The sequence below is a fragment of the Pseudophryne corroboree genome, chromosome 7 (assembly GCF_028390025.1).
Source record: "Pseudophryne corroboree isolate aPseCor3 chromosome 7, aPseCor3.hap2, whole genome shotgun sequence".
Taxonomy (NCBI): Eukaryota; Metazoa; Chordata; class Amphibia; order Anura; family Myobatrachidae; genus Pseudophryne; species Pseudophryne corroboree.
Window position 1 is genome coordinate 104491564 of NC_086450.1, and position 16607 is coordinate 104508170.

The following is a 16607-nucleotide window of genomic DNA, read 5'->3' on the forward strand; positions in this document are numbered from 1 at the left end:
CTTAATAGCCATTTAGAGACAAAGTAAAAACAAAAAAAGGAGGAGTTGCTGGAGCTCAGTTCAACCAGCTCCCTCTGCACATTTTTCTAACTGGGGGCTGATGGGGAATAGAGGGGGTGGAGCATTACACTTCTATATTCTTTAAAGTTCCCGCTCCCACTAAACACGCCTCTAAACCCCAGTGTACAAATCTCCAGTGTCCCCTAGTGTATTAAAGCGAAAACTGTAATTAGACCTTTATTTTTTTTAGTGCCATTACATAGCATGAAAAAGCACAAAGTAACCTGGCGTGTGCTCCCAGGCTATGTGAAGGGCAAGAAGCCAGCGTCTAACTCCAGGAGGTGCCCGGTCCCCAGAGAGACTGGGACCCTTCTACACCAGGTGCATGTGGAATTGCAAAATATATGAACAAAGGACCAGTCATGTATATAAGAGGTACATATTAATTTGCAGAGCACTTAAGAGTACCATATTTATTAATTTCCTGTCCTGGTGGATCGCATAACAATCCACAGAACAAACACACCAGGGTTCATTACATCAGCAACAAAGTAACCTGTCAAGCATACAAATACAAGAACATACAAACTCTTCATAAATAGTACCTGGCCACAATGAAACCCATGGCCTCAGCTCTGTGGGACAGCAATATTAACTTACATGTTGTATAGGTACATTTCATGGAAATTATGAAAAACACGAAGAGGAGGGTGCAGTGGTGGGAATTCGTATTTGGTACACAATGTATTGATAAGATCAATAAACGTCTATCCTTCTTACACTTAGGTGAGCTATATTCTCCCATGTGTTATGAGTAAAATATAAGAAAGTACATATCAATATTAGTTATTTTGCTACATTTTTAATTCTAATAAAACAGGAAATACCTTTTCTTGGCTTTCTTACGCTTTTTCTTCTCCTTTTTCTGCTTCTTGGAATTCTTCTTATGCTTTTTTTTCTTTTTGGCTTTTTCCTCCTCTTCAGACTCGGAAGATGAATCAGAAGAGGAATCGGACTCACTTGAGTTCTCACTGTCACTAGATGACAATGATTTGCGTTTTTTCTTCTCTTTCTTGGCTAAGAAAAGAGTCCAAAGCCCAAGAATTAGATGGCGACACAAAACAAGGGTAAAAGACTTCAATCACAACATGTATTCAAAAGAATGTTTTTTCTTCCATAAACGCCACTAGCCGCAAATAATTTATTTTACAGTCATCCAAAATAAACTATAAGAGAGGAAACAGCTTGTGTTGATGCATCTATATAATGCAGCATTGCATCTAGCAGAACTTAAAATCCAGGTCTGAGTGAAAGATCAAAAGGTATATGTAATCAGTGGTGGGTTTTCACACTAGCTCATTTTCTATGGCTTTGACCATTAAAATTGTAATAGTAATAAATGCTAAATAATGGTTTTATTTCAATCAATTGTTATTGCCATTTTACATCCAGATTATCCTTTATATGGCGCCACAAGGGATCATCAGCGCCCAATAACAGTGCATAAACGAATAATCAAAACAGGAAAACAGTGACTTACAGTTGAAGACCGTATAGGACAGGTTCATGGGAAATAAACATAGCTGCTTCAGCAGTTGACACTGAAATAAGTATCAGGGTGGCAGAAAACTGCGGGATTTGGTGCATTCGCTAATACATGGCAGCTTTGAAAACCAGCTGTTTAGCAATTACATCCTCAAGTGTGACAATACCATAATCAACTGATGCACACATCGCACTTTCCTGGGGCAGCCAATAAAATGGTCAAACCACGGTCGGCAAAAACCCCCAAAACAATTAAAAAAGAAAAGACTCCCCCAAAATAAATAAATGCTTTTTTTTAGTTTAAACCAATCCCCCCCGCCAATTAATATTTCAATAAAAACAAAACAATTATGTATTAGAAACCTTTATCAGCCATGTTTTAATGCTTTCTAACATTATTAATGTTATTGGGTGATTCTCCGTGATGCTCGGGACAGCTACAGAAATTCAGACCTACTTCTCCAAAATACCAGGATTTTAGTGGGTCTTGAGTAAGGCATTGCTACTAAGCAATTAAGTTTTCATATAACAATTTCTTAACAGACCAGTTTAATAGGAGACATTTTTAAAAGTGTGTGATGCATGGGACTTTATGTTCACTTTCTGGAGAATTACCCTATTAAGATTTAGATTAATTTATTTTCCGTCTTTCAATAAAACCAATTTTTAACAAAAATTATTATTATTTTTTTTTTTTTTAAAAGACGCCTGACGCTAACGCAGTTGCATATGACCTATCAGCTCACTCACGCCAGGCATCTCCCGCTGCATGGTGTATTGAGGACACATCTGTGTACAGGGTAGGCTGTACACAATGGGGGCAATTCAATTATTTTGGGCATCTAACCCAGCCCAACTAAACCTGACTTTTTAGACGACCAAACAATTATCACATTATTCAGCCAATTCAAAGTAAAAGGTTTATTGACGTCCAGGAATAAATTTGTATGTTAATTTTAAACCAAAAAGTCACATCCCAAAGAGCATCAGAAGATCTTGTGGGTTGACAAGTGAAAATTCAATGTATTAATATACATATATATACAGTGATCGCAAAAACGCGCTATAGCGCGTATTTTACCCACTTTTATAAACCGGTGACTCCGTTTTCAAAAATGGGAGGGTCCCCGGGGACGCGCTCCGCAGCAGCAAATCACAGTGATTGCTGTATCATGGATTTAAATAGGAGGTGGAGCGTTACCGCTCCTCTCCTGTTAACGTGCAGTGGCTTCGTTCACAGGGTCCCGCCATGATCGCGCGGCTCCCTGGAACATTGTGCAAGACTCCAATTGAGGCTGGCAGGTATGTGCATGTGCGGCGGGGGGAGCACTAGTGAGTGACTGTCCTGCGGCGGGGGGAGCGCTGGTGAGTGACTGTGCTGCGGCGGGGGGAGTGCTGGTGAGTGACTGAGCTGCGGCGGGGGGAGCGCTGGTGAGTGACTGCTGCGGCGGGGGGAGTGCTGGTGAGTGACTGTGCTGCGGGGTGAACGGGCACTATTGATTGTATGTGCTGCGGGGGGAGCGCTGGTGATAATGTGCCGGGGGGGGCGGCTGGGTGAAGCGCCGGAGAGTATATGTGCTCTTCCGGCAGGGGATGTCAGGGCTGAGAGCTGGTGCCCATGTATGTGCTGCGGGGAATGGGGGGAGTGAGTGCCGGTGACTGTGTGTGTGTTGTGTGGGGGGAGAGGAGAGCTGGTTGCTTTATATGTGCGGGGTTTAGAGCGGGCTCCTAAATCTGTCACACTGGGCTCAGTGGCCATCGCTGCAGCACCAGAGTAGGAAGAGGATCACAGCTGCTGCACTACGTGTCAGTCATCACTCCTCCCCTCGACACCCCCACTGACACCTGTGATGACTGTGGACACCCCCTTCCCTCGCTGACACCCACGATCACCCCCTCTCCACTGACACCTGTGATGACTGTGGGCACCCCCTTCCCTCGCTGACACCCAAGATCACCCCTTCCACTGACACCTGAGATGATTACGGACACCCCCTTCCCGCGCAATTACTGTGGACACCACCCTCCCCCGCTGACAAGCCGCAATCACTGTAGACACCCCCTCCACTGACACCCGCAATCACTATGTCTGGGGGCGACAACTGGGAGTCCGAGATGGTAGCTACAATGTGTCTAACTGATCACCTGGTGCATTGTGTGTAACGTGCTCTACCTTACCCATTGTGTGTAACGTGCTCTACCTGGCGCAATGTGTGTAACGTGATCTACCTGGCGCATTGTGTGTAACGTGCTCTACCTGGCGCAATGTGTGTAACGTGCTCTACCTGGCGTATTGTGTGGAACATGCTCTACCTGGCGTATTGTGTGTAACGTGCTCTACCTGGCGCAATGTGTGTAACGTGATCTACCTGGCGCATTGTGTGTAACATGCTCTCCCTGGCGCATTGTGTGTAACGTGCTCTACCTGGCGCATTGTGTGTAATGTGCTCTATTTGGCTCATTGTGTGTAACGTGCTCAACCTGGCTCAATGTGTATAACGTGCTTAACCTGGCGCAATGTGTGTAACGTGCTTAACCTGGCTCAATGTGTATAACATGCTCAACCTGGCTCAATGTGTATAACGTGCTCAACCTGGCTCAATGTGTATAACGTGCTTAACCTGGCTCAATGTGTATAACGTGCTTAACCTGGCGCAATGTGTATAACGTGCTTAACCTGGTGCAATGTGTGCAATTGTTCTACCTGGTGCAATGTTTATAATGTGCTCTACCTGGTGCAATGTTTATAATGTGCTCTACCTGGTGCAATTTGTATAACGTGCTGTACCTGGATAAAAGTCTATAACGTGCTCTCTGGCACAATATGTATAAAGGGCTATACCTGGCGCAGTGCGCATAGGAGGTTCTACCTGGTGCAATGTGTATAAGCGGCACTACTGTGTGGTGTAATGTGAATTGGCACTATTATGTGGCCACGCCCCTTCCCCATGAAGCCACACCTCTAAAATTTTGCTGCGCGCCTTCGGCGCGCAATGCCTGTGCTTCCCAGTCTGTGACGTGGTACATCATTTCACTTTCAGCCTAAGGGCACCAAAATGTCTAGTTACACCTCTGGTGCAGGGTGTCCTGCATGCTACACAGCCCAGCAGCATTGTCACCCCATCCCCCCACCTTGCAACACTTTTGTAGTGTCCAAACAAGATTTAGATTAAAAAGAACCTTCATTCTGATGGGACTCAGAAAAAGACCGGTAGGACCCCAATTTTTAAAAGTGAGGGGTCCCTGGGACCCACTTTTTTTTGGGTACAGCGCGATCACTGTATATATACATATATTTTTGTATTAATGAACTCAAACATACCTTAATTTTTTTTTCCCTTAAGCATTTTGATATAACCCAAACTTCCCAACAGTTTACAAAGATCTCTAGTTTCTAAAGACCGTATACCCCCTACAATTACAAATGTTAAAGAGTTAGAGAATCTCACATTTATATTTCTGAATATGAACGAGCTCTCCGCAGTTCTGTATCCTGACCTCTGCACAGGGCTTGCTGGAGGCGTCTGTCTTCTGATTCTCAATCTCCCTGATCAGTTCCTGTCCAGAGATCAGTTGCCCAAATACAACATGAAGCCTGTAGGGTATGAAGAGATAATGTGGTGTGCCAAACAGAACACACATGGGAACGCAGTAAAAATTAAAAATCCGAACATATATTTACCCATCCAAATGGGGTGTTGGCTTGGTTGTTCTAAAATGATTAAGGAAAATAAATAATTAGAAGGAAAGGGAAAAGTTATTTACTACTCGGTGAGAAAACCAAAATGTATTATAAATGACATTCCCCAAGCAGTAGCGATCCTGGTGATCAAAAATGTCATAACAGCCTAACACACTCTATTACAATTATAGATCTACCAAGGCCGTAACTAGAGTGTGAGAGCAGTGCCTTCTAACATAGAGCATTGCTCTGGAGACGACCTCAACCCCTCGACGTGACGTGCTCAGTGGGCATAGGGCCCTGTTACGGCATTGATGTCTACTAGCAAAATTGTTTTCCCTCTGCCAGGTGAATGACCACTGGGGACACTATTATAAGCTTTCCTAACAGTTGGGTTCGACGCCTTATTTTCATGACTGCATTTGTCTATCTTGTACGCAATTACCAGTCTTTTGTACAAGTTTCCTCATATATCTTGCCTCAATACACCAACCACGCAGCGGGAGATGCCAGCCGTGTGTGAGCTGACAAATTATGTGCAACTACGCTGTTGGGCAACTTTGCCAAAAATGCGTCTTATTCCCATCACTGTGTGAATAAGACGCACAAGCAGCTTATGTTTATCAAAATGAATTGCAGTATGTCTATATTCTATGTGCGACTGCAGCTGTACCTGCATATGAAGGGCTGTTAATATTTTTTAGGGAAGCACTGTAGCATAGAATTTCGTATGCAGATACAGCCACGGTCGCAAACAGAATATAGGTATACCGCATATCATAATCAGCAAAAGCTGCTTGTGCGTCCTCTTCACATCGTTTTGCAAATAAGACATTTTAATGGAGAAAAAAACGCATGAAACGATGGCTGGTGCTACCAAGTCACACCATGGCATGGCGTGACTAGAAGGGCTGTGTAATGCACAGGTAGGCTAGAAGTGGATACATTTGTATGCGCTATTTTTCCCCACTATCAGACACTGTGGAGCAAAGCAGCAACAATATAGCGGCAACTGTAATAGAACGAATAGTATCCTGTGAAAGATCTGCACAGTGGACAGCCATCATCCAATATTATTATTTGGACATTTTAAGGTGTCCTTGTTCACACAAGTAGGGTATTTGTATTAAGAAGATTTGTATAATTTTTTTCCATACATAACTGAAACACGCAATACATACGTACATAAAGAACTGTGACCCGTTGGTGTCCTTGCCACGGTTAGCCATTGAAAGCAGGTATTCCTTGTTGTGCTGAACAGAGAAATTCTCATCTGCAGGAACAGAGAATCCATTTTGTTATAGAAAACTGGTTCCGTCACTGAACAGGGGCTATAATTCCTTGAGAACAAATGTTTCATTGATTTTACTAGTATATTAGCTGCTAAGGTTGATTCACACACAATTTTCCATAGGTGAATATAGTGCATATTTTCTAAATTTTTACATAAATGGCAGAAGAAATATCAACTTACACAGAAGGAAAATACATCTATTTGCAGGTGTAGCTTATTAAGCAATTTTCTAGGAATGCTGTATTTTATGCAATGTGAAAAATGTAAGACAAAAATAGTTACAGTATTTTTAAAGGTGAAACTTTATTGCCAATATGGTTATCAGTGATCGCAAAAACGCGCTATTGCGCGTTTTTTACCCCAAAATGAAGACTGGGGACTCACTTTTTAAGAATGGGCGGGTCCCCGGGGACGCGCTCCGTTGGAATTGCTCTCTGACGTTATTGGTCAGAAGTGTGTCAGGCGGCAGCTGCTGCTGGGCGGGAAGATGCTGGCGGTGCCGGGAGTTAACACGCTGAGGACTGAGCCGTTATCGCCAAGCCACGGGAAGCCGCAGCGCGGTGCTCCGGGGCTTGATCCACACTTGTCACCCTCTCCCTGTCTGCACTAGTCCACGGGCGGGAGAGATGGGGTCAGTCCGCAACCGCAAGATTACTGATGATACGGGAGGTGCCAGAGCCGCCGCCAGATGACATCACCCGGCAGAGTGATGAAGCAAGCCGGACCCGCCACCTGGGAACAGATCTCTGCACAGAGCTGGCAGTGCAGAGGTAATTTAGCTGGGGTCTGAGGATGCAGGGACACTGGGGAATGGGTGTGAGTACTGTGCTGAGCCAGTGTGCAGGGCCAGGCAGGAACTGAACAGCAGCAGGCCAATGATGCCTTAACAGTGTCTGCCAGCCCAGTGTCCCCCCACCATTACTGACCCTGCCAGCCCAGTGTTTCCACCTTCCCTCCCCAACCAGCCCACTGTTATCTCACTGCCCTCCCATCTAGAACCACCCTGTCAGTCCAGATACACTGATTCCCCTCCCCAACTCAGCCCAGTGTAACCTCCTCACACCCCTATCTCTCTGCCCCTCTACCTGGCGCAGTGTGAATAACGTGCTCTACCTGGCGCAGTGTGAATAACGTGCTCTACCTGGCGCAATGTGTATAACGTGCTCTACCTGGCGCAGTGTGTGTAACGTGCTCTACCTGGCGCAGTGTGAATAACGTGCTCTACCTGACGCAGTGTGAATAACGTGCTCTACCTGACGCAGTGTGAATAACGTGCTCTACCTGACGCAGTGTGTGTAACGTGCTCTACCTGGCGCAGTGTGTATAACGTGCTCTACCTGGCGCAATGTGTATAACGTGCTCTACCTGGCGCAATGTGTATAACGTGCTCTACCTGGCGCAGTGTGAATAACGTACTCTACCTGGTGCAGTGTGTGTAACGTGCTCTACCTGGCGCAAAGTATAACGTGCTCTACCTGGCACAATGTGTATAACGTGCTCTACGTGGCGCAGTGTGAATAATGTGCTCTACCTGGCGCAGTCTGCATATTGTCATCTACCTGGTGCAATATGTATAATATACTCCTTCTGGCGCTAAGTGTATAACGTGCTCTGCCTGGTGCTAATAACATGCTCTACCTGAAGCAAAGTGTATAACGTGTTCTACCTGGCACAGTGCGTATAGGAGGTTCTACCTGGTGCAATGTGTATAAGCGGCAATACTGTGTGGTATAATGTGAATTGGTACTATTATGTGGCCACGCCCCTTCTCCATTAAGCCACGCCCCTTAATTTTTGCCTTAGGCGCGCACTGCCTACACTTTAGGTTCTAGGAGGTGGAGAACCAATTCACTTTCTACCAAAGGGCACCAAAATGTCTAGTTACAGCTCTGCTGCAGGGTGCCCTGCATGCTACACAGCCCAGCAGCACGGTCACCCCACACCCCCCCACCTTGCAACAAGTTTAAGATTAATCAGAACCTTAATTCCGATGGGACCCAGAAAAGTACTGGTAGGACCCCAATTTTTAAAAGTTAGTGGTCCCTGGGACCCACTTTTTTTTGGGCTCAGCGCGATCACTGGTTATCTAGTAATATTTTTGCTGGACACTTAAAATCAACTATGGCAAGAAGGAATATAGGGGTCAATTACATTCAGCGCAGATTGCATAGTGCTGAGAAAGAGCTCTCCGAGCTATTCAATTCACTGCGATGTTATGTGTTATGTCAGAGAAGGACGGTTATCGCGGACTAAACAGGGTGTTTAGTCATGAGAACCAACATTCTCCGACTGCTCTTAGGCGCACTTAGGGCAGAAAATAACATTGCGCCAATACTTTTGTCAGATTTCTGCTTGCACCCCATGGGGAATGCGAGAAGAAATCCTCTCATTGGGCATCACATTGCGCTGAATTAAGTAACTCCGGGAGCTCCCTTCCGGCGCTATTTAATCCGCGCTGAATTGAATTGACCTAATAGGTTCCGAAACATAAAAAATATAGAAGTCACCTGCCTGCCTTAATGATTTCGCCAGTTTCTAGTGATTTAATAGGCAACATTCTTGCAAATATTGTTTAGAGCTAGTCTATAAAACATCTGCATCAACTGTAAGTAGCTAATGGGTGCAATGTAAAGCTGGGTTACTGCACCTTTATGTTTGTTCATAGTTTACAGGCCTAAGAGAACAGACGCTAAAAACAGGATTTTAATACCTACCGGTAAATTCTTTTCTCGTAGTCCATGAGGGATATTGGGGGAAACTAGTACGATGGGAGTATAGACGGGGTCCAAAGTAGCCAGTGCACTTTAAATTTCTTCAGCTGGGTGTGCTGGCTCCTCCCCTCTATGCTCCCTCCCACAAGCAGTTATAGGTAAAAACGTGTCGGAAGGAGAAAGGAGAAGGAACAGGATAACAGAAAATAAGATTTTACTCACCGGTAAATCTATTTCTCGTAGTCCGTAGTGGATGCTGGGACTCCGTAAGGACCATGGGGATTAGCGGCTCCGCAGGAGACTGGGCACAACTAAAGAAAGCTTTAGGACTACCTGGTGTGCACTGGCTCCTCCCACTAAGACCCTCCTCCAGACCTCAGTTAGGATACTGTGCCCGGAAGAGCTGACACAATAAGGAAGGATTTTGAATCCCGGGTAAGACTCATACCAGCCACACCAATCACACCGTATAACTCGTGATACTATACCCAGTTAACAGTATGAAATATAACTGAGCCTCTCAACAGATGGCTCAACAATAACCCTTTAGTTAGGCAATAACTATATACAAGTATTGCAGACAATCCGCATTTGGGATGGGCGCCCAGCATCCACTACGGACTACGAGAAATAGATTTACCGGTGAGTAAAATCTTATTTTCTCTGACGTCCTAAGTGGATGCTGGGACTCCGTAAGGACCATGGGGATTATACCAAAGCTCCCAAACGGGCGGGAGAGTGCGGATGACTCTGCAGCACCGAATGAGCAAACTCTAGGTCCTCCTCAGCCAGGGTATCAAACTTGTAGACTCTTGCAAAAGTGTTTGAACCCGACCAAGTAACAGCTCGGCAAAGTTGTAAAGCCGAGACCCCTCGGGCAGCCGCCCGAGAAGAGCCCCTTTCCTCGTGGAATGGACTTTTACAGATTTAGGGTGCGGCAGTCCAGCCGCAGAATGTGCAAGTTGAATCGTGCTACAGATCCAGCGAGCAATCGTCTGCTTAGAAGCAGGAGCACCCAGCTTGTTGGGTGCATACAGGAGAAATAGCGAGTCAGTTTTCCTGACTCCAGCTGTCCTGGAAACATATACTTTTCAGGGCCCTGACTACATCCAGTAACTTGGAATCCTCCAAGTCCCAAGTAGCCGCAGGCACCACAATAGGTTGGTTCACATGAAAAACTGATACCACCTTAGGAAGGAATTGGGAACGAGTCCTCAATTCCGCCTTATCCATATAAAATACAGATAAGGGCTTTTGTATGACAAAGCCGCCAATTCTGATACACGCCTGGCCGACGCCAAGGCCCACAGAATGACCACTTTCCACGTGAGGTATTATAGCTCCACGGATTTAAGTGGCTCAACCCAATGCGACTTCAGGAAATCCAACACCACGTTGAGATCCCACGGTGCCACTGGAGGCACAAACGGGGGCTGACTATGCAGCACTCCCTTAACAAAAGTCTGAACTTCAGGCAGTGAAGCCAGTTCAATTTTGGAAGAAAATCGATAGAGCCGAAATCTGGACCTTAACGGAACCCAATTTTAGGTCCATAGTCACCTCTGACTGTAGGAAGTGCAGAAATCGACCTAGCTGAAATTTCTCCTTTGGGGCCTTCCTGGCCTCACAGTACGCAACATATTTCCGCCATATGCGGTGATAATGGTTTGCGTTCACTTCTTTCCTAGCTTTAAATAGCGTAGGGATAACTTCCACCGGAATTCCCTTTTCCTTCAGGATCCGGCGTTCAACCGCCATGCCGTCAACGCAGCCGCGGTACGTCTTGGAACAGACAGGCCCCCTGCTGCAGCAGGTCCTGTCTGAGCGGCAGAGGCCATGGGTCCTCTGAGATCATTTCTTGGAGTTCTGGTTACCAAGCTCTTCTTGGCCAACCCGGAACAATGAGTATAGTTTGTACTCCTCTCCTTCTTATTATTCTCATTACCCTGGGTAAGAGAGGCAGAGAAGGGAACACATACACCGACTGGTACACCCACGGTGTTACCAGAGCGTCCACAGCTATCGCCAGAGGGTCCTTGACCTGGCGCAATTTCTTTGTAACTTTTAGTTGAGGGGGGACGCCATCATGTCCACCTGTGGCCTTTCCTAACGGTGTACAATCATTTGGAAGACTTCTGGATGAAGTCCCCACTCTCCCGGGTGGAGGTCGTGTCTTCTGAGAAAGTCTGCTTCTCAGTTGTCCACTCCGGGGATGTACACTGCTGACAGTGCTAACACATGATTTTCCGCCCATCGGAGAATCCTTGTGGCTTCTGCCATCGCCATCCTGCTTCTTGTGCCGCCCTGTCGGTTTACATGAGCGACCGCCGTGATGTTGTCTGACTGGATCAGCACCGGCCGGTGTTGAAGCAGGGGTCTAGCCTGACTTAGGGCATTGTAAATGGCCCTCAGTTCCAGAATATTTATGTGTAGGGAAGTCTCCTGACTTTTCCATAGCCTTGGAAGTTCCTTCCCTGTGTGACTGCCCCCCAGCCTCGAAGGCAGGCATCCGTGGTCACCAGGACCCAGTCCTGTATGCCGAATCTGCGGCCCCTAGAAGATGAGCACTCTGCAGCCACCACAACAGCGACACCCTGACCCTTGGAGACAGGGTTATCCGCCGATGCATCTGAAGATGCGACCCGGACCACTTGTCCAACAGATCCCACTGGAAAATCCTTGCATGGGACCTGGCGAATGGAATTTCTTCGTAAGAAGCTACCATCTTTCTCAGGACTCGCGTGAATTGATGCACCGACACCTGTATACGTATTAGGAGGTCTCTGTCTAGAGACAACAACTCCTTGGACTTCTCCTCCGGGAGAAACCCTTTTTATCCTGTTCTGTGTCCAGAACCATACCCAGGAACAGTAGACGCGTCGTAGGAACCAGCTGCGACTTTGGAATATTCAGAAACCAGCTGTGCTGTTGTAGCACTTCCCGAGATAGTGCTACTCCGACGAACAACTGCTCCCTGGACCTCGCCTTTATAAGGAGATCGTCCAAGTACGGGATAATTATTTCGGCCATTACCTTGGTAAATACCTCGGTGCCGGGGACAGACCAACGGCAACGTCTGGAATTGGTAATGACAATCCTGTACCACAATATTGAGGTACTCCTGGTGAAGAGGGTAAATAGGGACATGCAGGTAATCATCCTTGATGTCCAGTGATACCATGAAATTCTCCAGGCTTGCAATAATCGCCCTGAGCGATTCCATTTTGAACTTGAACCTTCGTATATAAGTGTTCAAGGATTTCAATTTTAGAATGGGTCTCACCGAACCGTCTGGTTTCGGTACCACAACATTTTGGAATAGTAACCCCGGCCTTGTTGAAGGAGGGGTACCTTGATTTCACCTGCTGGAAGTACAGCTTGTGATTTCCGCCAGTACTACCTTTCTCCGAGGGCAGCAGGCAAGGCTGATGTGAGGTAACGGCGAGGGGGAGTCGCCTCGAACTCCAGCCTGTATCCCTGTGATACTATTTGCAGAACCTAGAGATCCCCCTGTGGGCAAGCCCACTGGTCCCTGAAGTTCCCGAGACGCGCCCCTACCGCACCTGTCTCCACCTGTGGAGCCCCAGCGTCATGCGGTGGACTCAGAGGAAGCGGGGGAAGATTTTTGTTTCCTTCTTCCCTTGTCTCTGTGCAGAAAGGAAGCGCCTTTGACCCGCTTGCTTTTCTGAAGCCGAAAGGACTGTACCTGAAAATACGGTGCTTTCTTAGGCTGTGAGGAAACCTGGAGGTAAAATTTTTTCCTTCCCAGCTGTTGCTGTGGATACGAGGTCCCAGAGACCATCCCCAAACAATTCCTCACCCTTATAAGGCAGAATCTCCATGTGCCTTTTATAGGCAGCATCACCTGTCCACTGCCGGGTTTCTAATACCCTCCTGGCAGAATGGACATTGCATTAATTCTGGATGCCAGCCGGCAAATATCCCTCTGTGCATCCTTTATATATAAGCCAACGTCTTAAATATGCTCAATTTTAGCAAAACATTATCCCTGTCTTAGCGTATTAATATTATCTGACAGGGTATCAGACCACGCTGCAGCAGCACTATTTATGCTGAGGCAATTGCAGGTTTCAGTATATAACCTGAGTGTGTAAATACAGACTTCAGGATCGCCTCCTGCTTTTTATCAGCAGGTTCCTCCAAGGTGGCCGTATCCTAAGACGGCAGTGCCACCTTTTGACAAACGTGTGAGCGCCTTATCCACCCTAAGGGATATCTCCCAACGTGACCTATCCTCTGGCGGGAAAGGGTACGCCATCAGTAACTTTTTAGAAATTACCAGTTTCTTATCGGGGGAAACCACGCTTCTTTACACACTTCATTTATTCATCTGATGGGGGAACAAAACACTGGCTGCTTTTTCTCCCCAAAAATAAAACCCCTTTTATGTGGTACTTGGGTTCATGTCAGAAAATGCGTAACACATTTTTCATTGCCGAGATCATGTAACGGATGTTCCTAGTGGATTGTGTATATGTCTCAACCTCGTCGACACTGGAGTCAGACTCCGTGTCGACATCTGTGTCTGCCATCTGAGGTAACAGGCGTTTTTTTGAGCCCCTGATGGCCTTTGAGACGCCTGGGCAGGCGCGGGCTGAGAAGCCGGCTGTCCCACAGCTCTTACGTCATCCAGCCTTTTATGTAAGGAGTTGACACTGTTGGTTAATACCTTCCACCTATCCATCCACTCTGGTGTCGGCCCCACAGGGGGCGACATCCCATTTATCGGCCTCTGCTCCGCCTCCACGTAACCTTCCTCATCCAACATGTCGACACAACCGTACCGACACACCGCACACACACAGGGAATGCTCTGACTGAGGACAGGACCCCACAAAGTCCTTTGGGGAGACCGAGAGAGAGTATGCCAGCACACACCAGAGCGCTATATAATGCAGGGATTAACACTATAACTGAGTGATTTTCCCCTAAATAGCTGCTTGTATACATATATTGCGCCTAAATTTAGTGCCCCCCCTCTCTTTTTAACCCTTTGAGCCTGAAAACTACAGGGGAGAGCCAGGGAGCTGTCTTCCAGCTGCACTGTGAAGAGAAAATGGCGCCAGTGTGCTGAGGGAGAAGCCCCGCCCCTTTTTCGGCTGACTTTCTCCCGCTTTTTCTGGAATACTGGCAGGGGTAATTTTACATCTATATAGCCTCTAGGACTATATATGATGTAGATTTGCCAGCCAAGGTGTCATATATTGCCCTCATGGCGCCCCCCCCAGCGCCCTGCACCCATCAGTGACCGGAGTGTGAGGTGTACATGAGGAGCAATGGCGCACAGCTGCAGTGCTGTGCGCTACCTTGGTGAAGACCGAAGTCTTCTGTCGCCGATTTTCCGGACTCTTCATGCTTCTGGCTCTGTAAGGGGGACGGCGGCGCGGCTCCGGGACCGAACACCAAGGTCGGGTCCTGCGGTCGATCCCTCTGGAGCTAATGGTGTCCAGTAGCCTAAGAAGCCCAAACTACCACCTGTTAGGTAGGTTCGCTTTTTCTCCCTTTAGTCCCTCGCTGCAGTGAGTCTGTTGCCAGCAGATCTCACTGTAAAATAAAAAACCTAAATATATTTTCTTTCTAGGAGCTCAGGAGAGCCCCTAGTGTGCATCCAGCTCAGCCGGGCACAAGAATCTAACTGAGGTCTGGAGGAGGGTCTTATTGGGAGGAGCCAGTGCACACCAGGTAGTCCTAAAGCTTTCTTTAGTTGTGCCCAGTCTCCTGCGGAGCTGCTAATCCCCATGGTCCTTACGGAGTCCCAGCATCCACTTAGGACATCAGAGAAAAGGTGGTGAGATTTATAAACCAGCACACCACGAACAACCAACCAGCAACGGCTGGTAACCACAACAGCTAAATAGGTAATTACAGATCAAGAACCCCTTTGGCCAGGGTATCAAATTTGTAGAACTTCACAAAAGTGTTCTTCGCCGACCAGGTAGCAGCTCGGCATAGTTGTAAGGCCGAGACTCCATGGGCAGCCGCCCAGGAAGAGCCCACTGATCTAGTAGAGTGGGCCTTCAGAGACTTAGGAACAGGTAAGGCTGCAGACACATAGACCTGTTGGATAGTAAGCCTAATCCAACGAGCAATGGTCTGCTTTGAAGCAGGGTAACCCTTCTTCTACGCATCATAGAGCACGAACAAGAAATCAGTCTTTCTGACCCGAGCTGTACGCTTGAGTTAGATCTTCAAGGCATGCACAGCATCCAATGCACCCGGAGGAGCAGAAGCGTCAGAACTGGACAGAACCACAATAGGCTGAGTCAGATTAAACGCGGAGACAACCTTCGGCAGGAACTGCTGTTTAGTCCGGAGCACCGCTCTGTCCCCGTAAAAGACCAAGTACGGTCGTTTACATGATAAAGCCCCCAATTCTGAAACATGTCGAGCAGAAGCCAGGGCCAGTAACATCACAGTCTACCGTGTGAGGTCCTTGTCTACTACAGTCATCAGAGGTTCAAACCAGGAGGACTGTAGAAATTCCAACACTACATTCAAATCCCAGGGTGCCGTAGGCGGCACAAAGGGAGGTTTTATGTGTAGTACCCCTTGCAAGAAGGTCTGAACTTCTGGCAACACTGCCAATTTCTCCTGAAAGAAAATGGAGAGAGCTGAAATCTGGACCTTAATGGAACCCAGACGTAAGCCCTTTTCCACACCAGCCTGCAAGAAATGTCCCAAGTGAAAGTTTGCAGGCAGATACGTGCATTCCTCGCACCAAGAGACAAATCTCCTCCAGATATGATAGTGTTTTGACGTCACAGGTTTCCTGGCCTAAACCATGGTTGCAATAACCTTGTGAGCTAGGATGTTCCGCTCAACCTCCATGCCGTCAAACGAAGTCGCTTTAAGTCCAGGTAGACGAACGGTCCTTGTTGAAGATCTCTTCTCAGTGGAAGAGGTCAAGGGTCTTCGACGGACAAGTCCAGAAGAACCGCGTACCACGCCCTCCGAGGCAATTAGAATTGCCTGGACACCTAGATTCCTGATTCACTTTAGCACTCTTGGGAGCAATGGGATCGGAGGAAATGGGTAGACCAGCCGGTACGGCCAAGGCAACGCCAGTGCGTCCACTGCCCTCGCCTAAGGGTCCCTTGTCCGCGAGCAATACCAGGGAAGTTTCTTGTTGAGACGAGTAGCTATCATGTCTATTTGTGGGCAACTCCACCGGTCAATGATCTGCTGGAACAACAGATGGTGGAGCCCCCACTCCCCCGGGTGGAGATCATGACGACTCAGGAAGTCCGCGTCCCAGTTGTCCACACCCGGAATGAAGATTGCCGACATGGCTCTTGCATTTCTTTCCACCCAGAAGAGTATCTTTGACATCTCTCGCATGCTTTTTGTCCCTCCC

The 16607-nt window shown here is 47.3% G+C and overlaps 1 protein-coding gene across 1 annotated transcript in view; it reads right to left on the reverse strand.

The window, feature by feature from the left end:
• PPIG (peptidylprolyl isomerase G) overlaps positions 1 to 16607 on the reverse strand; it is a 179067-nt gene that overhangs the window by 106209 nt on the left and 56251 nt on the right. The window contains exons 6-9 of the mRNA XM_063933515.1: positions 6413 to 6500; positions 5228 to 5257; positions 4995 to 5140; positions 888 to 1077 (exon numbers count right to left, since the gene is read on the reverse strand). Coding sequence (XP_063789585.1) covers positions 888 to 1077; positions 4995 to 5140; positions 5228 to 5257; positions 6413 to 6500 — 454 coding nt within the window. The remainder of the gene's footprint in view (positions 1 to 887; positions 1078 to 4994; positions 5141 to 5227; positions 5258 to 6412; positions 6501 to 16607) is intronic.